Source organism: Rhineura floridana, chromosome 6, assembly GCF_030035675.1.
Source record: "Rhineura floridana isolate rRhiFlo1 chromosome 6, rRhiFlo1.hap2, whole genome shotgun sequence".
Taxonomy (NCBI): Eukaryota; Metazoa; Chordata; class Lepidosauria; order Squamata; family Rhineuridae; genus Rhineura; species Rhineura floridana.
The window spans coordinates 93,548,772-93,572,524 of NC_084485.1; the positions used below are offsets into that span (position 1 = coordinate 93,548,772).

Below are 23,753 nucleotides of genomic sequence, written 5' to 3' on the forward strand. Positions count from 1 at the left end.
TGTTTTTTAAAATGAGCTTTATTCCAGAAGTCAGTACAGAAGGAATGCAGCATCAGGCATTCTTGGCATGATTCAGGACACAGAACAGGAGCATACAGGCTAGGCATATCTCAGGATACAGAACTAGGCAGGAGGAGGCAACAGCAGACTGCATATCTTAGGATACAAACTAAGCATGTGGGGGCTTCAGCAAACTGTTGTTGCAATGCCCTAATCATGTCCACTCATCCTAAACATAAGAGAGGCAGGTGGGCACATTACTTGTCTGAAAATTCTCTAATACTTTCCAGCCTTTGCTGCAAGGTGAAGACTTCTTCTAGGAGCAGAGAGCATTTTCTGAAGCTGTCTCTTTTCTAAGCTGCATGACCTTGGTGAAAGTGTAATCCCTGACTCTGACAGGCTACTTTCACTTTGCTGTTTCTGGAAGACTCCAGGCTGTTCGTCACATTTTATCTGTTCAACAGTTAGGTCTAGGCTGGGTACCAGTGAGGAACCCTTGTCAGTTGTCAAGGGGGGCAATGGGCTACATTAACCTCACTAAACTCATAGTTGCCAAAGGTTTCTGGAAGTGTCTCACCCAATATTTCCCTATCCCCTTCCCCAACATCTGCAACTTACTCTTCCTCCTCCCAATTTTTCCAGAGATTCTCCTTGGGGCTCATGACACTTGTCCTCTAACTATACACAGGATATCCTCCTACTCCTCCATTCTTTCAAACCTTTTGTTAATCATTAAGACAGTGTCCATATAAACATCAACTAGATTCTTTAATATTTGTATTTTATTAGACCTCCCGTTTCTGTATTGCTGTGTTCTTATTTTTGAGTAACTTATAGGATTGCACTGTTCGAAGTTTTAAACAAATGAGTCACCAATCCAATGACCACAGGATCAGGAAAGGGCCTCACATTGAGCTTTCATTAAAAAAAAAAGTAAGTTTCTAGCCCTCCTAGAAAGTAAGTTATGAAGCAAAATGTGCTGGTATCCTTTTGTTAAATGTGCCAGCCTGGCTGCTCCTTCCTGTCTGTGTTATTAGTCAATAAGTAAAGTTAGAACTGTGACTAATATACGAGCCAATAGCAATCCCTGAGCTGCTGTTTTCCACTCCCTTTTAGTGCACTTTCCCTGTTTCTGTTAATGGAATCTCCATAGTTTGCCGGTTGTTTTTACCTAGCAACCAGGATGCATCTTTCCTGTGGTAGGTTCAGCTGAGGTCAGGTGCTCCCTAGAAGTTATTTTCTGCAAATACTACTACACAGTAAGTATGGGTGGGTGTTAAAAGAATCCTCTCCTCAAATGGCAAATGCAAAAATGTGAAAAGTTTGCAGAGGATTAGGCATGACTCTTGCAGTTTATTGTGTAACTTGCAGTACAACAGTATACATGTCAGCTTCAGAAGTAAATCTCTTTGTGTTTAATGGGGCTTATTTTTGAGTAAATGGGTACAGAATGGCAGCCTAGGCTTTGATTTAGGATTGGGAGAAACAGGGTTTTTGTGCTTTTAACAGCTATCTCCACAGTAAAGACCAGGAGCACATAGCCCAGGGTAAACATGAAGTGTGTGTGGGGGAGCATAAATTACTGTACTCTAATTTTGAGTCATGCCATGCCTCCCGTGAGCCATTTTGTGATTAGCTCCCACAGCACTCTGTCAAAATTCCAGGTGTGCCCTCTGGTCCAAAAAGGTTGGCAACTCTCGTTCTAATTCTTGGAACATCCATAGTTTGCCACTTGTTTTTCTCTAGCAACAAGGATACACCTTTCCAGTGGTGGGTTTGTCTGAGATCAGGTAGTCTCAGAAGTTATTTTCTGTAAATATTACTACACAACAAGTCTAGGTGGATGTTAAAGAATTCCCCCCTTCCAAAAAAGGCAAATGTGAAAACTTTGAAAAGAAGCTTAGGCATGTTTCCTCTTGTGCAGGAGCTAAAAACCAGACACTCGTAAAGAATTCACTGTATAGTTAACTTACAGCACAATATTATACATGTCTACTCAGAAATGTTTTTGTCTTTAATGGGATGATGGGAGCTGGAGTTCAACAACACCTGGAGGCACCATGTTGTCTACCCCTCGCATAACCACTGTACCTTCTGCCCTACTGTGCAATCAGTCCCATAGAGAGGCACATGGAGTTGGTATCTGTCACTGGTCACAACTGGAGCTTTTTGTTGACGTGGGAAAGGATAGTGAACAAAGGAATGAGATGTTTATCAGGTGATTCCTCTCACTGCCTTTGAGCAGTAAATACAGGCCCTGGCTAAAGACCCAGCAAAAACAGGGTTATGTACGAATAGGTGCTCCAGTCTCATTTTAAAGAGATAATGAATACATACTGATAAACAGAGGTCAGATTGAGCAATAGATCCAAAGTTGCAGAGCCAACAAAGGTCTGAGTACCTCATACAAAGCTGCTGGTGCCTGCCTGGCCAGACTTCTAGCCACCCAGATTAACTGTGCAGCAGATAGGATGCAACAGCAGGTGGGCACCCTCCATATTGTCAGGTGTGTGCAAGCCACCAGAGCTGGCAGAGGCAGCCTGTCTTTCTCTTAGATTGAAGTGCCACAGCCACTTTGATTCAGGAGAAAGGTAGCTTCACTACCTTAGCCAAGTTCCAGCAGCTGCCATTTTTCTGCTCCTGCAGTTCACTAGAGGCCAACAGTAGCTCCTGCACAAGATTGGGGGGAGGAGCCAGCTATGCTGCAGCTACACAAGGGTTGGGGAGATGAAAATACCTTCCCCCAAAAATACCCACACCCTGGCAAGAGGCAAAAGCAGCACATATGTGCAGTGACAAACTGCACATGCTGCCACTTAAGCATGCAATCAACTTTCTTGACAGTTAAATTAACTCACTAACTACAACCCTTACTAAACATACCACTGCTGGTGGCAGCAAAGTTTTGTGCCTGTTCTTTCTAGTAAAGAGGAAAACCACATCTAAGTTAAGTGCATAGGACTGCTTTTCTGTTCTTTATAGTCACCTAAAAGAAGGGGGAGGTACTGTAGATTTAGTAGTTACATTTCTTGACTTCTTGATGATAATGCAAAAGATTGAGATATATGGGTGGGACAATAAGGTGGTAACATTTCCGTTCCATACCTAACTTGCTAGTTACCTCAGCTTCTGGTCCCATGTTTCTGCTATTGATTCTAAGGCAGATTTTTTTTAGTTTCCCATTCCCTATCACGATGAAACTGTTAAATGCTAAATCTCATTGACTACATTCAGATATTGCTGTATGAGCTTATATCTTTGGTTTATTAGCATGGTTGAAATTAAGAACTCTCCTTTAATGGTGGATGACATAAAAAGCTTTTCTATAGCAATTAAATTCTGACGAGAGAATAGCAAAGCAACATTAAGAAAATATTTTCAATATGAAATACTTGTTTTATGGATTTAGACTAACATTTACATTTTGTGTATGCATATATTCTGTCTGTATGTATATGCTCTCACCCTCCCAAAAAATTCCTGAGGATGTTCATATTAGGATGTATTACAGATACAGCAATATTGGTAGCATTTTGAGTCACTTTTATTTGATGACAAAACACAAAAGTTATGGAGAAGATTAAAAAATCACAAATTAGTGTTAAAATCTACATGTGAAATTGATTCCACTAAATTGAAATTTATTTCATCTTTTGCTACAGAATTTCAATTAAAGTTCATTACTAGTTTATCATTCAGTTGTCAGAAGTTGTCAATTCAGAGTGTTTTGCTGATGTTTCATTGAAATAGTTTGGCTTTTGCTGATAGATCTTTTGGCTTTTATTTTTTCAGTATGGGAAAGCCCCAATAAAGCAATATTCCACAGATGAAGAATATATCTGAGGGGGAGGAAAGGCAAAGAGCTAGTATTAAGAATTTTCCAATACACGGGCTGCTCAAGGGCTCGAGTTCTATAGTAACCTTGCTAGAGTCTGTAGAATTTGTCCATAATAAAAAAAACTTAGAAAGGAGAGCAAAACCTGTATATTTGTCCTTGTTTTGAAACACATTAATTCTGATGCATTTTGCAAGGTTTATCTGGTGTAATTAAGACAAAAATATGTCTCAAAAGCACTCTTCTCATTTTCATATCATATGTTCAGATTTCAACTGCTTCCTGTGCAAGTTCCCATTTATTCCATACCAATTCCGATTTCAATTGTAGATTACTCATTTGGAAGCAAAAATGGATCATATCCATGATATGCGCCCATATGAACACAGAAAAAAGCATATTAGCATACAGAAGTAGTCATGTTTAATTAGCTGTTAGTGAGTTGTCAGGTGTACTTTGCCTAAATAGGGAGCAGGGATGATAAGCCAGCTTCCAGCATTTTCTCACACTTTAATGTGGCCAACAACCAGCATTTAAAATGGTATGAGCAAAATTGGTTTTTAAAGTCTAGGGCCACTAGGAGCAGGTTAATATATTTTACCCCCACCCTTCTGATATTCCCAAGTAATGCATTCATGGGGGGGGCAGTGCTGCTTAATTTATCCAGCAGTGCTATACTTGCCTTGTGCAGGGTGTCATTTATAGCTGCTGTGGCACAAGCTTTTGCTTGAATACTAAATAGGGATATGATTGCAATGCCCACTTAAGAACCCAAGCACAACACAGAATGAGTTCCAGGAAGCATTACTGCTTAAAGTGAAATCAGTTACATCAAGCCCAGCAATGTAAGGGGTAACTTTTGAAACATTTTCCTCTCACCTTAGTTAGTGAGCCTTTGTTGCTTTTATTGTTCCATTATGTGGAAGTGCAGTAGTCAGTACAACGACATCCAGTTCAGTCGCATCAAAAAAGTATGCCTACATTATTGGGGAGTGCAGGAGGGGGGAAGAATGGTGCATTATGAATATCACAGAAGAATCTTCTTTAAACTGGTTTTTAAATTTATATTGCTTATGTGGGCAGGGAAGATGTAGCACAACAATTAGCTTTACTACTAGATTTTCAAAGACTGAGATAATACTTAGTGAACAAATGAAACAAAACCGAGTATAACATCAATTCTTATCTAAAAGCTTGAGGTATGGGATTTAAGTACACTCAACATACTGGTTTTGCATGCTATGTCTATATAGAAATACTTAACCACTGAAAAAGCCAGTCACTAATAGGTTTTCTGCACCAGTCTACAGTTGTCTATTTTAAAAATAGTACCTATTTCTAAAGATAGTTAAGCATCACTTGGCTTACATATTTTTCCTGTGAAACTTGCAAATTTTCTGTATGAATAAGGGTCTCCATATGTGTACTTTTACCTGTTCAGGAAAACCCATCTACGAAAAACTGTATATTGAAAGAGCTGGGAAACAGAACTGTCATACCAAGCAACCAACAGCAAGCAAGGCGTGGAGAAGTACCACTGTCACAATCGTAGCCACTGCAATCCTTCGGTTGTCATCTCTAACAGCAGGCCAAAATGTCATCACTAAGACAGATCCTGAAAGAGACAGAGCAAATACCACCAAAACCCATCTGAGAGCTTTCTGCGGAATAATCCACAACATCTGTAATTAAAAAGAAAGGAAATAAGTCTTTATTGCAGTTCTAGTCTTTGCTGGTTCGAATCAAATAATATCTTATGGCAATATAATACTTGGCTCACCCTGTTAAAAAACATATATGCACTAGCACCACGTTGAACAAGGATTTGTTCAAAATGATGGTGCATTACTTTTCTGGATTTTAATAAGAAAACTAGTAAGAGCACACATAAATCCATATAAAACCAGTGTCTTCAACGCAGTGTTGAGTTCTAAATTAGCTGCTCTTCAAGACACAGTCTGGAACTGCTGCCCATAACACAGTGCACAATTATGTGTATTGGAATATATGACATTTAAATGACACTTATGTGCACTTAGCTGTGTACTGAACTGCAGGCAGGGGCTGTTTTGAATAAAATATTCTGTATTACTCGGCTTTTGGACAGTAGCATGTTGAGAAATAAGCCAAATTTTGTATCATAGTCAACAATGATCCCTCTTCTCCCCCAGCAGATTAAGGCAGTAATGATGCTCCACATGTGGTTTATTAATTTGGCAAATAAGACTTGCCAAAAAATTCCAGCAGAGTCTCAAATGGTACCCACATTCAAGCAACAGCCATACAAAAAGTATTCCCCAGTGTAACCACTTGAAGCTGCACGGAGCATGCAAACCATGTATATAACTAGAGGGAACTGGGGTGAAGAGAAGTCTTAATTAAATTATGCATTAACATTTCTGTGATTTGGAGCAAATCTCCAAAACATGTATAAAAACCCAGCGACTTTTGTCCAGTACCTCTATAGTGAATTAACTGTGTCACACACAGATTTCTCAGCCAAACATTCCATATGAAATGTCAAAAAGCTGTATTGATCTGTTTACTAGAAATTCCATTTATTCAACATTTGTTCAAGACTCTTCATAAAAGTTCTTTATACTGAACTTACCGCTGTTGGAATATAAATGAAAAGTGAATAGCCATAAACGCACACAATCTCAAGAAATGAGTAGGAGACTATGTTCACAACTTTATTGTTTCTCCACATAAGGAATCCCCAGAGAGCTAGAGGAACTAGCCAAGCATATGCATAGATGGCTGTAGCAGCTATGGACACTGTAAAGAGATGTATTTTAGCACTAAGAATCGTACCAAAGACAATCAAGGCTACCACATTAGAGAAACGTTGACTTCATGAGATGTAAATTAAAACTACCTCACAGCTACCTGCATTACTGTGTGTTTTCTTAGTAGTTAATCTTTTGAACTCAGTTTGTACAGCTATGCATATTATCAGACTTTAAAAGATTGTTTTATCTTTGTCACTCAGAGAGAGGAATGAGATGCTGAATTAGGTTGCCAAAGTCCTTGAACCTCTAAACCAGATGACATAATGTTCACACATAACATTCATCCAGACACAAACATTCTTCTATGGTCACCCAATTCTGCTTTACTATTCCCTAAACCACTCCTGGCTTCACTTGCCTAACCTCCCAGTTTAGGTCAGGCAAATTATATGCACCATATTTAATTCCTTTCCTTGTTTCTAGTTTAGTGAGCAACTAAAAACACCCCAACCAGAAACCATGGGATATATTTAATCTACTCTGTAGCAAAACCATGCTTTTATGCAGTGGTCAGTTATATCTTAAATGTTGTCTTCTGTAACTTTAGCTAGAATAGAGAACCACCAAGAATTCAAACATGTTTAGAAAAGGGTTTTGTTTTTTGTTTTTTTAACACAAACCTTTTCGGAACTCAGGCACATAATGGAAATTAGGTTTACCCAGATGGATGAAGAATTTCGAAAGGTTGCCACTGATAGCTATGGCAAATACTAACGTGGCACATATCCAAAAGGGACCTTAATGGGAGGAAAAGCAAAAGATCAGTTATTCTGACTGACCCATTTCCATTCAGTGTCAAAGAAGAAGATAAGTCATGATGATGTTAGCGTTTGCACATACCATAAAGATCCGGATTACTTCGAATATACAGTCTGACAAAGTTTTTCCCTGGCACTGGAAAAACAGAACCTTTGATTCTGTCCATGACCTAATAAAAATAATGCAAATCATTTGACTGAAGATATGATTTTAATTAAAAGTACTATGGCATTTTTTACTTTAAAGGAACATCTATCATCATGATCTTAATCCAATAAACCATGGTTTATCAGCCTAGAAACCAGCCATGGGCAATAACTTTGTTTGGAGGGAGCTCTTAAACCATAATTTTCCCACTTTGGACATCATGGGAATTATGGTTTAAGAAACCAAGACTGCTTCCCCAAGCCGGGAGCGAGAAGGCAGGAGGGAGTATATTGGTCTTTCCAGGTTTATCATGCGAATACTGTGATTGTCTGAATTAGATCATTGTTTTGATGTTTGAAATGGCAGAATTGTCTAGATATAACATACAGCCCCTCTGTATTTTCTTCTTGCTTCAGTTGTAAGAATGGCTCATTTATTCCTCTCCCCCCTTCCAATATTGCTACAAAACTCTCCCCCTCTGCTCTTACTAACAATAATTCCACAGTTACACAGCCATTTAAAACAAAACAAAAATATTAGCATAATTAGATGACTGAGCATATACTACATGAGACATATGTTAATCAGGATGCCTAACGAAGGGTGCAAACATGTTACATTTTGAACCATAGGCTGCATGTGTGGACATAACTCCAGAATGGGGTGGTAAACTCCAGCCCATGGGGCAATCTTCAACTGCCAGAGGGTCCCATTTAGCCCACAAGGCCATTCTCCCCAAACTACACCCACCTATCAATCAGCTGACATCACTAGTGACATTGGCAGTAGGGTAGGATTTGATTGTGCATTGGCTGTGGGTACTTGTTTCCAAGAGATAACAGGTGCCTGTAGCCAATGCAGCAGGATTTAACTCCCACTAATCAGATAACAAGCAGCAATTAAATTCTGCTTAGGGTAGAAACATGCACAACCAAACAAAGCCTGTAAAATGCAGGATTCTTTCTTGCACTTGCTACAGCAGCACCCCTTGTGCTGCTGGCTCCCAATTGCCTGACAGCCAGCTAAGCTGGCAGGTACTTGGGAACTCCAGGCAAGGGATTTTGCAAGGACAACGCACCTGCTCAGTCATCAAATTTGACCCACAAGGCTAATCCTAATGAGGACCTGGCCCATGAGAGTTACAAAGGCTAATAGCTGTTATTTATTTATTAGATTTATATCCCACCCTTCCTCCCAGTAGGAGCCCAGGGCAGCAAAGATTAGAAGGTACAAAAGATTAGAAGATATAAAAGTGGAAATCGTGCATGCATAGTTCTTGACAATGAGAAGTGGCAAGGAGAGACAATAGACCAGGAACATTTTCAAAAAGAATGCCTCATTTGTACTTTTCCTGTTAGGAGACCTATGGATATAGAAACAGGATGATGAACTCTGAATAGCTGCAGACAGTGCACACTACCAGCTCTGTTGAACTGTTGTGCAAAACAACAACTGAAGACCACTTGTACATAGTGCCTTAATAGAGACATTACTGCAGATTACAAACCTGGTGCGTATCAACATCAAAAAATGTTTGGTAATATTCAAATGTCCAGAATGGGGCACTTTTCTTCTGCCCGGCAAGCAACTGGAAAATAAGATTTTACAAGAAGGAGAGAGAAAGATTACTTATTCAATATTAGCACGTTATTTTAAAAGGCAGATATTTACCATTCTTTATGAGTTAAAGATCTTTGAGCACATTTCAGCTTGGAAGAAGAATAAACAAAATGTGTACCATGCATGTCCTGGATACCATCCTATTAATTCTCTAGGCTCATCTCACTGAAAAAAAGTATGTTTGGTTTGCCAAGCCACACATTCAGGGAACCTGGTTTCAGCCCCATGTCCTCTAGTTAAGTCCGCTCAGGAATTATCTGGGCTCATCTACATGGGCGCATTTCTTCATAGCAAATACACTTTTTACCTTTGCTATTCATTTGCACCATCTGCAATTCCTACCAAATAACAGCTGCCAATCAGTTTTTTCCATTCACTCAAGTCTGCATTCCTCTGGGATTAGTCTCGTTGCTTCCTTGTGGCCCCACCCTCTAATTATACATTTCCACTCTCTCTGGTTGCTAGGTGACCAACCATGCTCAGTCTGTTCTACCTGCTGCAGTAGGTTCCTTTAAAAAAAACTTGAAAGTGTAAATATCTGTGTTTTCCCTGTTATGCAACAGGAAACAAAATGAAAGAAAGGAGGAGATAGCAGGTGTGGAGAGGGGAATGATTCACACACACACCTAAAGGCATCAGAGTAAAGTGTCTGCAAGCACTAGAGAAACAGTGGAGACTCTTTTCCTCCACTTTTCATATTATCAACACATTGGGTTAGTAGAGATTTACAGGGGGGAAACTGTATGATAGCTTCTGTTTGCCGGTAACATCATGCAAGTCATGCAAATTTAAAGGAGATGTGAGTAGCACCAAACACACAATAAACCACTGTGTAGATGAGCCCACATTTCATCACTGCCTTTCATATGTATATACTCTTCCAATTTGCAGTCCTATGGGAAGCCAGACACAGCACTGTAGAGGAGTCAAACACCTCAGGATGAAGGGGGGAAAAGAACTGCCACTGAACAAATCTTCCAGTGACTAGAAAAAAATTAAAAAATCTTCTTTCAGGGTAATCCTATAAAAGGGTACCAATAAGACATGGACAACAGTTTTCATAGGGAATATGTTGAAGTTCATTATTTCCCTTCAGCATCTGTTTACGTATACTGTATAAGTGCCCCAAACTATTCATGCGGTGCTAGCAACCCAAAATTGTAACAGAGCACGTTCACAAACCATCTCAGTGGTAATAGCAAACTTAACAAGTGAATAATGATAAAAACCTCTCCTAGCCACATTTCATCCTACACCCCACCAGGTATCTTCCAACACTGTGCCTAGCTCTAAGGACTAGGAACTCATCCAACACACTGCCTGTGGTACTAAACTTTTCAGCAGTACAATCGTTTTGCTACCCAGCAGCCTGACCATAGGACAACTACCCTGTTTTATCTCCATCCCACAGATGGCTATGCTGAGTGGCTTCTGCTGCCAGTTACACACAACATATTACATTTGTTTAAAATATTTGTTTCCCAGTGTTCATTGTGATAATCCCAGAGTGGGGCAAATAAAAAAATTATGCTAATTAAAAGGTTGTGGAAGAACAGCAGTTTGTCAAATGGCATTTTCACACCGTCATCTAACCTCAGTTTTATCAGAATAATCTGTCCCCAATAGTTCATCATCCTCCTCTCTTCCAGAATCTTGCAGACGTCCATGCTTTGTTTTTGGTTTCTCAGTTGATTCATCAATGCTTATTGTGACAGCATCTGGATTTTCTGCCAACAAATTGGCTGCATCATCAAATTCTGAAAAACAAGTTATTCCTGTAAAGATTTGGGTTTCACATTTTCAACTGTCAGGGCATACAACTGTATAGAATTAGTTGGGCTCTCCTATCATATTTTGTAAAGTTTGTGTTGGTGGTGAGCTGACAAGGGTTTTTCCTTTTTCAAGTAAGATGTGCTGGTCTGCCTTCTGTATGCTAGCTAATCATAGGCCTTGATCCATAGCCTAGGATTGTGTTCACCAGACCGAAAGGCTATTGAACTAGTGCACACCCAACATTCAATCCTAATTAGCACAAGTACCTAGAAAACTGGCAGAATGTTAAGCTATTATGTAGACTGTGCTCAGTTCCATAATTGATCAACACTGCTTTTTGAAAGGTCAGCAGTAATGCTGAGCTCACAAGACTCTATGCATTATGAACTAGACAATTATATAAATGGTATTAAATGCAGTGAGCCTATGCAGATACTACAGAATATTTGACACTTTAAGTGTAATTTTATAAATTACCATGAAACTTTAGGTCATCCACAGTTGCCATTCATGCACCAAAGTCCCGACGAGGTACTCAGAAGTGGAAAATAGCTGGTAAGCAAATGAAGTACAATGTCAAATTTAAAAATGCAACTCTATTATTCACATATTGCCAAATTGAATCGCAGAGCTCTGAAAGCTATGAAGCATCCTGAAAACCTGTTTGAAGAATCCTCTAGACTCCCAACAAGATTAGTCCCTTCATCCAGGTTACAAAGTTGCTCCAAGCAATAAGGAGAAACATACAAAAAATGATACAATGGACAGAAAACATGTCTGTGTAACATGGAACACATTTTGCAAACAAACCCAAATGGCTTAGGCAGTACCCTACAGGAAAAAGTACCCTCCTTACTCCATCTTCCATGGAGAATCACACTAGCTAACTGACCTGGGAGCAAATACCTTTGATAAGCTAGAGTGCAAAAATCAAACCCCAAAGCCTAAGGCCTGAATCACACACAAAAAAAGCAACCCAATGCCTGCTTGAAATACAAGAGCTAATGTTCCTGTTATTATTTAAGAATTATCTTTGTCTTGTGCAAGACAACAAAAAGCCCACATGTACAGATAAAGGCTGGGCTGTATGGCATTGGCAGGCATGTCAAATGCAGCACCTACTCCACAAATCTGTAGCATCACTAGCCACTCCCTTTGGTGATTTGCAAGGATGTGCTGAAAAGCTGCCAGATCCATACAGTGACTTTCTGCACCTGAACATTCACAGTTCCAAATAGTCACCCAGACAACTGTTTATGTGAACCAGTAATTGGTATGAATTGACTTTACATTTTAAAAAGGAATTCACCGTGTAAGATCTGTAATGAACAAACAAGTGCTGTCCATTAAAATGTGAACTTGTGTTAACTACAGAAAATATCCACAAGCTAAACCATGTTACAAGTGATATGTGATCTACACTTGTAGTAGATATGATCCAAAAATTACAAAAAGAATGAACATCAGCTGGCTTGACCATAAGATAGCCAACTGTATATAGAAATTCTGCACATTCTCATATCCTTAATGGTAGGTGGTTTCAAGTATGGTACCTTGGCCATGATCACTGGAAATGTGAACTTGGAGGGAAACTGGTGAGCCTTGACCATAATGAGAATTATTAGCAGTTCCAAAATGTCTTCATTCTTCTACATTACAGTAGAGTAATACACAATCATATCCTGGAGACAGACTTGAAGTGACAATTTCTCACTCTTGTATAAAGTACAGCTGGTATAGCACAGTGGGGAGGAGAGCCTGGCTGGGAGTCCAGAGTCTGAGAGTTCAAATTCCTGCTCGGGTCTCCTGGGTGTCAAGGGCCAGCTAAAGATCATCCCCACAGTGAGTGGCTCAGGGGTTTTGTGCCCTGCCACCTGGGCAGCCATGGGCAAGCTGCATAGTCCCAAGGAGCCCAGTTGCCCCCCAGCTGGCAGTTGCAGACAAGGAAGGGGCTGGCTTGTGCAGCTGTGGAAAGCTGAGCAGGCCCTATCCAGCTGGGGAGGACTAGCCTCAGAGGGAGGCAATGGTAAACTCCCTCTGAATACTGCTTACCATGAAATCCCTATTCGTAGGGTCCCCATAAGTCGGGATCAACTTGAAGGCAGTCCATTTCCATTTTCTATGAAGTAGCAGCATTTATTTCTCAAAAAAAGTTAGGTTACCATTTATATAGCACTGAATGTACAATGCTTTTCAATGCTTAAGTTTTTTATACTGAAAGCAACCCTATAAAGTAGGCTGACTTGTGAGAAACAACGGCTTGTCTTGTACCATTCATCATTTTATATGTATGCCGCCTTTCCACAAAAAACTGTACTTAAGGTGGCTTACAACAAGGTTTATTTATTTATTTATTTATTTATTTATTTATTTATATCCTGCCCGACTAGCGAGAGCTCTCTGGGCGGTGAACAGCAGAAAATACAATAAATACAATAAGAAAACAATACAGTGCAAAAATCCAATTAAGTTATAATAAGTTAAAAAGTACAGTTAAAATGCTTTGGGAAAGAGGAAGGTTTTAACTTGGCGCTGAAAAGATGACAATGTCGGTGCCAAGCGGACCTCCTTGGGGAGACTATTCCACAATTCGGGGGCCACCACTGAGAAGGCCCTGGATCTTGTCACAACCCTCCGGGCCTCAGTGTGAGTTGGAACCCGGAGGAGGGCCTTCGTAGCAGAACGTAGTGTACGGGCCGGTTCATAGCGGGAGAGGCGTTCTGACAAGTATCGTGGTCCCGCACCGTACAGGCGTTAACAGAAATACATCACAAAAATAAGTACACAATTTCCTAACAAAAAAATAACAAAACAGTAACATAACAACAAATCTAACAGCAAGCAAAAACAATTTTTCAATATTATGAACATAATAAAACAATCTTTAAAAACAAACAAAGAAGTAAACCATTAACACTCCCCAAGCCCCTCAAAGGAAAACCATTACTACAGTAGGGCCCTGCTTTTTGGCATTCCGCTAATACGGCAGCTAAAATTAGAGTAAGGTCCCACTCATACGGCACTTGTTCTGCTTTTACGGTGTTTTTTGGGCGTCGGGTGCCATTTTATTGATGGAGTTCCACTTTTCGGCAGGGCTCTGGAACATAACCCGCCGTATGAGTGGGGCCCTACTGTATGTCTCCTACAAAACTTCATTATTCTGAGCAGAGGCTTGTTTTGGAGGGTCAAGGCCTCAGCAGCTGTACAGTCTCTTTGTAAGCAGAGGTGTGGACTCCTCCCCTTCAACACAGGTGTAGGCTTCCAAAGTCACTTTGGGGTAAAAGGGGCAGGGCAGGTCTTCTCCCATGCTGGCAGAGCTTCTACGGAGAACACCTTACCATGCAATAAGCATTTTTATATTTGGTTACCCTGGGTTTCTTATCTCTAAACCAGTGTTTCTCAACCGGTATGCCTCCAGATGTTGTTGGACCACAATTCCCATATTTCCTGACCATTGGCAATGCTGGCTGAGGCTGATGGGAGTTGTGATCCAACAACATCTGGAGGCACACCGGTTGAGAAACACTGCTCTAAACAATGACGGTGTGGTCACCACACCACAGAGGTGCCACTTAGGGTTGCCAGGTTCTTGGCCTGAGACTGATCCTGTATCTTTAGGAGAAGAGAAAGTCAGTCAAGTGCAAGTGTTCTTGCAACTCTGTAATGGCAAAAACCACAAGGTGGAATCCTTCCTTCCCCCTGCACAACTTTTAAAGATACAGAAGACCTCTTGGTTGCGGCCTCCAAGAGGTCTTCTGTATCTTTAAAAGTTGTGGAGGGGGGAGGGAGAATTCCACCTTGTGGTTTTCCCCATTACAGAGTTGCAAGAACACCTGCACTTGGCTGACCTTCTCTTCTCCTTAAGATACAGGATCAGTCTCAGGCCAAGAACCTGGCAACCCTAGTGCCATTATAGCAGTATTAACCTTGTAGCATTGCAGTCAAGGACAAGACAAAACAAGACAGCATCCAGGTAATTTATCATATGATACACCAGAGTAGTGTCCACACTCACGCCTCCCATCTTTTAAAAAAATTCTTTCAGAAGTATAACAGGTGCCACAAAGCTGCCCTCCACTGTACTTTGCCCTTCTATGCCCAATATTTTTCCTAGTCTTATGTCACATACACAAAATCTAGGGGTACCTCTTCAGAAACAGCTTCATTTTTGTGTATCTTTTACATCTTGAGGCTCCTGATCAAATATTTCCTTTCCTACTGGACAGCTGTAGTGATCAGGATGTGGAAAAGCAAGCAGGTACTCCGGCAACTGCAGTCTCCCAGTAGGGGGAAAAATCATTATCCAGCATCTACCAGGCCAAGAAAACAACCTAACGTGCTTTGGTGGGAGCAAGACCCATTGGACTCCATGGGGCTAACTTCCAAGTAGATACGCTTATGATTAGGAGACTAAATACATAGCAAGATACAAGCCTAGAACAACAACAGCCCCACACTCTTTATCTCTGTCAATCCAAAATCATGATCACTTTCCACAGTTCCATACAAATCATCAATGCAGATCAGAATCCCTACTTTCATGAACACGGCTGTGGGAAAGAAAACCCACCCTTTACATCACTAAGGTGGTTAAAGGACATGAACCCGTCTGCATCGAGAGATACCGAGTCCGCCCCTTATGGGGCACAAAGGAGTATGAATCTGTCAGTACCCTTCCCAGGTCAGTACGGAGCACAGAGTAAAACCTCGGCAGTATCATTTGAAAGAGGAGTCTACAGGGAAGCGGCGACAAGATCACACAGACACGTTTTTGTCTCCCCCAAAGCGTAAAGCCTCCCCTTGGGTCGGGCCACGGTCAAGCCCTCTCCCACCCACTCCACAAGGCGGCGCCGTCACTACCTGCTTTTTGCAAAGCTACGACGGAGGATGCTACGTGCCAAGGGCCTGTGTTGCCGGAAACGGCAGGAACTAGGCGGCTTCCTAACTTCTCTCCCTCTTAAAGAGACAAAGAGCCCTCTAAGCCGTATGAACCAACCAGCGCAGCTTCGTTTCTCCACATCTCCTCCCTTTAAAGAGAAAGGAAGCAATACCGCTTGGAAAGATACATGGTTGAGATTAGTGACACCTTAAACTCCAGCAGATTTATCGGGGCATATAAATTTAAGTCTGCTAAAGTTTTGCCACAATAGATGTGTTAACCTTTAAAATGCCGCAAGGCTTTTTTGTAGAGTTTCCTGTTACAACAAACTGCAGTCAGATACCTATTTCTCTGGGAGTAAGCCCCCCCTTAACAGGACGCTGAAGTTGGTTCCCAGTTCCTTATTTGTGTGAAATTTCAGTCACTAACAAAGAAGAAAAGTTGACAGCTACAGCAACGTCAAGCCAAATTTAAAATGCCCCTGAACCCCAAAATAAATAATGGGGTACCCTGTATGATATATCGCTGTAATCAGGAGACTCTCCCCGTCAAGACTGACGATAAATTTATACAATCAAAATCATCAGGATTCCGATATTATCATAAATACATAATGATGTCATAAAATCATAAAAAATAAGTAACTGGGGGTACACACCCCAAAATCTGCTCTGGGCCAGGACAAATACACCCCAGGAAAGGGGAGGGTGTCCCCTACGATATACCACTGCATCCTGTCTGGCCCAGAGCTTCTGCTGGGCACCAGGCACTCACGAGGGCATCTATGCAAAATCAAACTGGACAAAAACACGAAGAAAAAAATAAGTAACTGGGGGTACACACCCCAAAATCTGCTCTGGGCCAGGACAAATCATATACTCCAGGAAAGGGGAGGGTGTCCCCTAGGAGATGCCACTGCGTCCCGCCTGGCCCAGAGTTTCTGCTGGGCGTAGGGCACATGGGAGGGCATCTATCCAAAACCAAAGCAGAAAAAAACATACAGGAAAAAATAAGTAACTGGGGGTACACACCCCAAAAACCGCTCTGGGCCAGGACAAATCATATACCCCAGGAAAAAAGATGGTGTACTCTATGACATGCATGTCTTTCCCAGCTAAAATAATGAAGAGTAAATATGGCAAAACTGGTACAGAATGGGGCGGCGCGCCTGATTAAAGGCAGCTGCTGGCGAGATCATATCACTCCAGTGCTAAAAGAGCTGCACTGGTTACCAGTTGCTTACCAGGCCCAATTCAAGGTGTTAGTTTTGACCTTCAAAACCCTATATGGTTTCGGCCCAGTCTATCTAAAGGAGCGCCTCCAGCAACATCAGCTATGCCGCCCAACAAGATCAGCCTCAAAAGACCTTCTCTCCATCCCATCAGTCAAAACAGCCAAACTGGTGAGAACGAGAGGGCTTTTTCAATTGTGGCCCCCACCCTGTGGAACTTCCTCCCAAATGATCTCCGCCATGTCCCTTCTATGATGAGCTTCTGCCGGGCCTTGAAGACCGGGCTCTTCAGGTAGGCTTTTCGGGTGGGCTAGATTTTATCTTCATTGTTTTTAGATTTTTAATGTCTAGGTATTATATGCCTATGTTGTACGTCACCCAGAGTGGCTGGACAGCCAGCCAGATGGGCGACTAATAAATTCTATAAATAAATAAATAAATAAATAATTTGTGGTGACCACTACAAAATCTTCTGTGGGCTATGAAAAATCATTCACTTGAGCAAAGTGAATAGTGTTCTCTGCGAGATGCCATTGCATCCTGCCTGGCATGGTTTGTGGTCATACGGAACAGGTATCGACATCTATGCACAACAACAATAATCAAGCTATGTAGAAAATACATAAGGAACTGTGGGATTCCACCATCAAACATGCTTTGGGCACTGCAGGTCATACACCCATGCATTCTGGAGAGGGTTCCCACCCAATTCAGAATTTCTTGTATCTGTATGGCACAGACAAGGGCATATATGTATTAGAAAATATAGCAAATATGTACAGGAAAAGAATAAGGAAATGAGGTGCCCATCACAAAAGATGGGTTGGGGCACCATAAAACATACTACATTGCACCTGGAAGAGTGTCTTCTCTGAGATGCCATCCATGAATGCTTTTGAGTGTCAATTATGAAATTACATCTTCAAGAAATCATTGTTGTTTAACCTGCCACGTTTCCTTCTGTCGCCAATACCAATGGCTTTTTAAAATAATAATATTTGAGCTGTAACAAGGTGAGTAAGAGGGTAGACCGATACAAAAATTAAACATAAGAAAATGCCATCTTTCAACAACCCTTTTAAGGAGAGACCTTGTCCCAGTGTGCATCTGTATTGGAATTATATTCAAGATGTTTTCAACAATGTTTTGTAATTTTCAAAAGGTGTTTTTCAATGTTTTGTATTTGATTTTGTAAAGATCTTTTGTTTTTAAGATGTTTTTTAAAGACTTGGGGGGTATCACTTTTTTGCCACCCTGGGCAAATGTGGTGATGTTTGTGCAACAAATGAGTTGTTCCAAGACTTCACAAAGAAAAATAGTACTCCAAGTCATATTGTAGCAATGAGGCTATAAAGGACCAAACAATAACAATGATGTGCAATGTGCAGTTTAGAAGGTCCTCTTCTAAATCTACTACTATTTCAGAGATGTTTGAAAACCAGGAGATTATTTTGAATGGGTGAAATTGTTTAATTCCAGCCCATGTGAAATGGTGTTGATTTTGTAAACTGCAAAAATTTTCTAATATATTTCTAAGCAAAATGTTTTTTACCGTTTTACCAGTTCTGATAAATGTGACTTCCTTATTTGTTTTTTAAATTAAGTCTGCACTTGTTTATATGTTCATTTGTATACTTGGTTCTTACCTGTTGGAGAAATATAATATATATGTGTAGTAATGTATTTAGAGATATAATAAATCAAATGCACAACAATTCTTCTCACAGTATGACTCTATCTTATCTGGTGCCATGGCAGATGGAAACTTGGCCGGATCACCAGACAACGATTCACTCAAGAAGCATAAATATATAATTTCATAGATGAGACTCTAAACTATGCATAGATGGCATCTAATAGAAGACAGTATCCCTGATGTGTGGAACTATGATTCGTGGTGCCCCAAATCATAATTTGGAATGGGCATCCAAGTTTCTTATAATGTTTCCTATAGATTTTGGCTATTCTTCTGATACATAAATTAATGTTGGTGTAGTTTAGATTTATTCCCTGCAGTTAACTAAAACGTTTCGGGCGGATCACAAAAGTTATAAAATGCATAATTAAATACAGTTCAAAACACTCTAAAATCAGAAATGATAAATGACCTTGTCTGAGCTATAACTGAACAAAAAGCTCTGACCTGGGTTGGAACCAATGCCATCTTGTAGAGGACCCTGTCCTGTATGAATATGTGTATGGATCATCACCTTGCAGTGGTGAGTGGGCTTGCGTGTTCCAATGAACCCTGTGAGCGATGCCGTCGGGAGTCATGTACTCCCAGCGGGGTCATCCATGGCGGTAAGGTCAAGGGAGAGGAACCAGACAAAGAACGATCAAAGAAAGTCCTCAACGGCAGAACAAGCGGAGGATAACAATGTGTACGTTACAACGGCTGTGAAGGCGGATGAAGGCTGCAGCAGATAAAAGACTTCCAATCAATGTGGTATCCATGCCATTGGATCAAAGCCTTTTTCTATCAAGATTGTGTGTTGATCGTCATGCACCAATCTCCCCACATAAAACAAATTCACGCACAGGTGTCTTCCAACCAAACCAAACCAAAAGTCCCATGGCGATCGGCGGATGGCAACGGGGGCAGGACTGTGAAATCCGGAAGCCGCTAGTCATGGACTGGCACATGGGCAGTGGATACAGACTCAGTAGTCCTGGCTCAAGGACTGAGGCAGTTGAGTTGTTCGGCAGCTGTATCCATGACTGAGCATTCCTATTCAGGATCCACTCTGCTCACCCCTTATGGGGAAGGTGCTAGAAAAGGTGCCCTAAATATAGTCTGCCTCATCTCTCTCCCTGACTGGATTACCGCGTCCAGTGGGGTCACCACTTAGCAGTCGCAAAAGACAAATGAACTTTGGAACGTGGAATATACGGACATTGCTGGACAATACAGATAGTGAATGTCCTGAACGCCATCATTGCGAGGGAGTTGAGATGTTTTGGTATTGACATAGCAGCACTCCAAGAAACTCGAAGAGCAGGAGAGGGACAATTGAAGGAAGAAAAAGGAGGTTACACCTTCTTCTGGAAAGTACTGCCTGAACAAGAACGACGAATACATGGAGTAGGCTTTGCTATTAAAAATGATCTTGTGAAGCTCTTGTCAGAAGTTCCTACTGGCATTAATGAACAACTCTCAAGTCTCCAATTAAAACTTGCCAAAAACCAGCAGGCAACTATTGTAAGTGCTTATGCACCAACATTAGATGCTGATGAAGACATCAAGGAAAATTTTTATACCCAGCTGGACACCATCTTATCAGAGATACCTGTGAACTTACTGCACTGCTCTCCCTCTCCTCAGTAACCGAGTAGTATTAGGCATGGGATGATAAAAATAAAAAGATCTTTATTAATGCACTGGATAAAAATGATACAATAAGAAGTCACAATTCTAACTGAATCTAATCCTGTACTGACTCTAGCTATCTATCTATCTCTAAACCAGACCCTAACTCTGTAACTCAGCCCTATCAGTCCCTATCTCCTATCAGTTCCTATCTAGAACTATTTCCTATCTGAATCTTGAAGCACACACACTTTAAATATCATACTCTTCCTCCCCCTCCGGTCTCTCAACCAATCACCATTCATATGCAAATGCTCACTCCTGACTTACTCAGCCAAAGGCTACTTACCCAAACTACATACATTTAAACACCAGTGATATCACACATTCCTTTTAAACTTTAGAGTAGCAATGTCCTGTTGTGAGCCAACAGCAGAAGTCATGCATATGTATGCACAGTAGTTCTTTACACAAAGGCAGCAGCCTCTCATTCTGCCATGATATTCAAAATCAGAACATTTATGCAAAAGATCTGGATTTTCTTTGAAGCATGCTTCTTTACTGCTGTTGGTAAAATCTGCTTGATCTTATTCCCAGCTACTGTAAAGAAATATATACTGAAACAGGGGAAAAACAGCAGTATAACAAGGAACCCCAATTTCATCTATGAGAACTGGGGTCCAACTTTCTTCAGTTTCCAGTACTTACTCTTCATCTTGAAAGTCAGATGGCAAAGGCTGGAAGATGAAGCATCTCAAGGCTGTCCTGCTCCCAACACCTCTGTGGTAGATTTTGGAGGAGAAATTCATCACATCCTGGATTTCATGCAAGGTAAGTAAAAAGAATGGTAGAGGATTGTGAGAAGTCTCCTGGTATTTGTTAGCACCAGTGGTGGCTCCATATCAGTGGGGCAAGGGAAACTGCTGAAAACCAGACTAAAACCCAGAGCAGATTCCCCTGCCCCACTGACATGGAACCACCAGCTGCCACTGGTTAGCACAAACTGCAGTTCAGAAAACGCCTTCAAAACATGAGTTCTGACTCTGGAATTTTTAAGCTGATTGTAAACCATGCTTTGACAATTCTGATACCAGATTATTATACAGCCACGAGAATAGCTGTATACTATAGCCAGCATAGATTTTTCACATTCCGCAATGTTAAATTGAAAATACCCCCATACCATTCTGATCCTCCCTATAAGCTCATTTCAAAACAAAACCTTACAAAACTTATAGTCCTGAATTCAGAATTCAGAAATGCTTGCTTAACAACCCTCTCAATTTTCATGGTGATACACAAAACAGTCAGAGAGAATCAAGAGTTCAAAGTGTAAAAAGAGAAAGAAAAAAACCCAGACCCCTTTTGGATTTTTTTCTGTCAGATTTCTCATAATCTGTTGAAATTCATTAAAAATCAGCCATGTTCACAGAGTACCTGTAATCCTATTACTGGCCTTGCCCCACACTCTGACCATCGTCTGCAGTTTAAAGGTTTAAAAAAATGCCATGCTGATTTTTAATTTAGAAATTTTGGCTTGAACTCAATGATCATGTTGGGCATGTTCAGTAAGAACCAGCTGTCAGTGTTCTAAAAGCCAGACTCACAGCTTCTGGAATTGCCTAATCAGGGGCGCAGAGCTTGGAAAAGTTACTTTTTTGAACTATAACTCCCATCAGCTCAATCCAGTGGCCATGCTGGCTGGGGCTGATGGGAATTGTAGTTCAAAAAAGTAACTTTTCCAAGCTCTGGACCTGACTGATTTCACTTTAGACAGTCATGGCTTCCCAAAAGAATCCTGAGAAGTGTAGTTTGTGAAGGGTACTGAGAGGAGACCCCTATTCCCCTGACAGAGCTCCAGTGGCCAGAGTGGTTTAACAGTCAGCTGCTCCGATTGAAGGTCTGTGAGGGGAACAGGGCCTCTCCTAGCAACTCTCAGCACCCTTCACTAACTACACTTCCCAGGATTCTTTGGGAGAAGCCATGACTGCCTATAGTGAAATAACAGTCTGGTGTAGATGTGGTCAGGGACAGCTTTGGTTTAAATTTGGGTGGAAGGCTACGTGTGCTTGCTATAGAATAAAAAGGTAAGGGCAACAGTGAAAAAGAATGATACTGTTCACAATGTTTTCCTAATGGAATGAAATGGGGCTTCCCCTCCCCTTCCCTGGCACATGTCTTGTTTCTGTTATTTGGGCTGACTGCAGGTGTTGCCACCACTCACCATATGCTCAGAGGCACATGTTACCAAATTCTTCCAAGCTACACAGCAAGTGGATTGGACTGTGAAAGACCAACCCAAATTGTGTTTGCATTTTGACAAATTTGTAAGGCAGTACAATATCTCGGAGAGGAGGTCAGGTCTCCTGCTCCCCTGGTGCATTCGCTATAGCTGCCCAATTTCCCAGGTTTTTAAAGTTTGATAGAAATATCGGTTGGCTATAGGTACATTCTTAAACCACAAGGTTTTTTGCCTATTAGTGAATACTATATTTAGGTGGGCGGGTGTGCAGCCTGTATTGAGCCAGAACATATTTAAACTACTGGGGAAAGTTACAAAAGGCACCAAACAATTCACACCAGATTTAACTATCTGGAATTAATTGTAACATGTTGTTGGTGGTGGTCTTGGTGAAATCATAATAGCTCAGTTTTATCTGTATATGAATGACTTGGGCGGAAACTGATTTCTTAATTAACTATATGCTGATTTATTATTTAAAATTGAAAATATCCTTTTCTATTTTTCTAAAGTATAGCAAGACAAATTACTGAATAGTACATAATAATGGATATTTGGGGAAGGCAAATATTTAAGGGCCCAGCAGTCCTATGCATATTAAAGTTCTATGGGGCTTACTCCCTGGCATTCAAGCACAGGATCTCAGATTCCATCCTGGCACTAAATAACATTTCTGTGAGCAAACAGAGAAAGCCCTCCAAGAAAAGTGATAGTGCTTGCTAAAGCTCCAGGCTGTCCAAAGGTATTGCCAGGAGAAATAATAAACCCAAATTGCACTATGCCCTCTCTTACAACTATCACTAAGCTGCATTTTCTAATAAGTAACTTGCACTGACTTTAAAACACATGGAAAAATCAATGCATTCATACATACTCACTCAAAATGGTCATTGTATAGTTTGTATATTCTTTGTTGACATGTATGTTTGAGTCAAAACATGTTTGGAAAAAGAGCCAAAGAAAGATATTTCATAGGCTATTGTCAAATAATCATATAATAAAGAAAATAATAGCAGGCCCGGCATCCAAGAGGTCATCTGTATCTTTAAAAGTTGTGGAGGGGGAAGGGAGAATTCCACCTTGTGGTTTTTCTCATTACAGTGTTGCCAGAACACCTGCACTTGGCTGACTTTCTCTTCTCCTAAAGATACAGGATCAGTCTCAGGCC

At 40.9% G+C, this 23,753-nt stretch overlaps 2 protein-coding genes across 4 annotated transcripts in view; one reads left to right on the forward strand and one right to left on the reverse strand.

Moving 5' to 3' along the window:
* On the reverse strand, positions 1 to 21,073 carry YIPF1 (Yip1 domain family member 1). Of its 3 annotated transcripts, none has more exons than XM_061633039.1 (10): positions 21,052 to 21,073; positions 11,404 to 11,478; positions 10,747 to 10,910; positions 9,041 to 9,121; positions 7,468 to 7,555; positions 7,248 to 7,364; positions 6,447 to 6,613; positions 5,335 to 5,517; positions 4,715 to 4,812; positions 1 to 3,839 (listed from the first exon to the last, which is right to left on the reverse strand). In XM_061633039.1, the coding sequence occupies exons 2-9, from the start codon at positions 11,432 to 11,434 to the stop codon at positions 4,720 to 4,722; spliced, it is 924 nt and encodes a 307-aa protein (XP_061489023.1). In that variant the 5' UTR covers positions 11,435 to 11,478; positions 21,052 to 21,073; the 3' UTR covers positions 1 to 3,839; positions 4,715 to 4,719. The 3 variants fall into 3 exon arrangements, with proteins under 3 accessions (XP_061489023.1, XP_061489021.1, XP_061489022.1); XM_061633037.1 differs by lacking the exon at positions 21,052 to 21,073 and adding an exon at positions 15,787 to 15,892; XM_061633038.1 differs by lacking the exon at positions 21,052 to 21,073 and adding an exon at positions 15,791 to 15,877.
* DIO1 (iodothyronine deiodinase 1) overlaps positions 20,764 to 23,753 on the forward strand; it is an 8,064-nt gene continuing 5,074 nt past the window's right edge. The window contains exon 1 of the mRNA XM_061633040.1: positions 20,764 to 21,174. Coding sequence (XP_061489024.1) covers positions 20,841 to 21,174 — 334 coding nt within the window. The 5' untranslated portion in view covers positions 20,764 to 20,840. The remainder of the gene's footprint in view (positions 21,175 to 23,753) is intronic.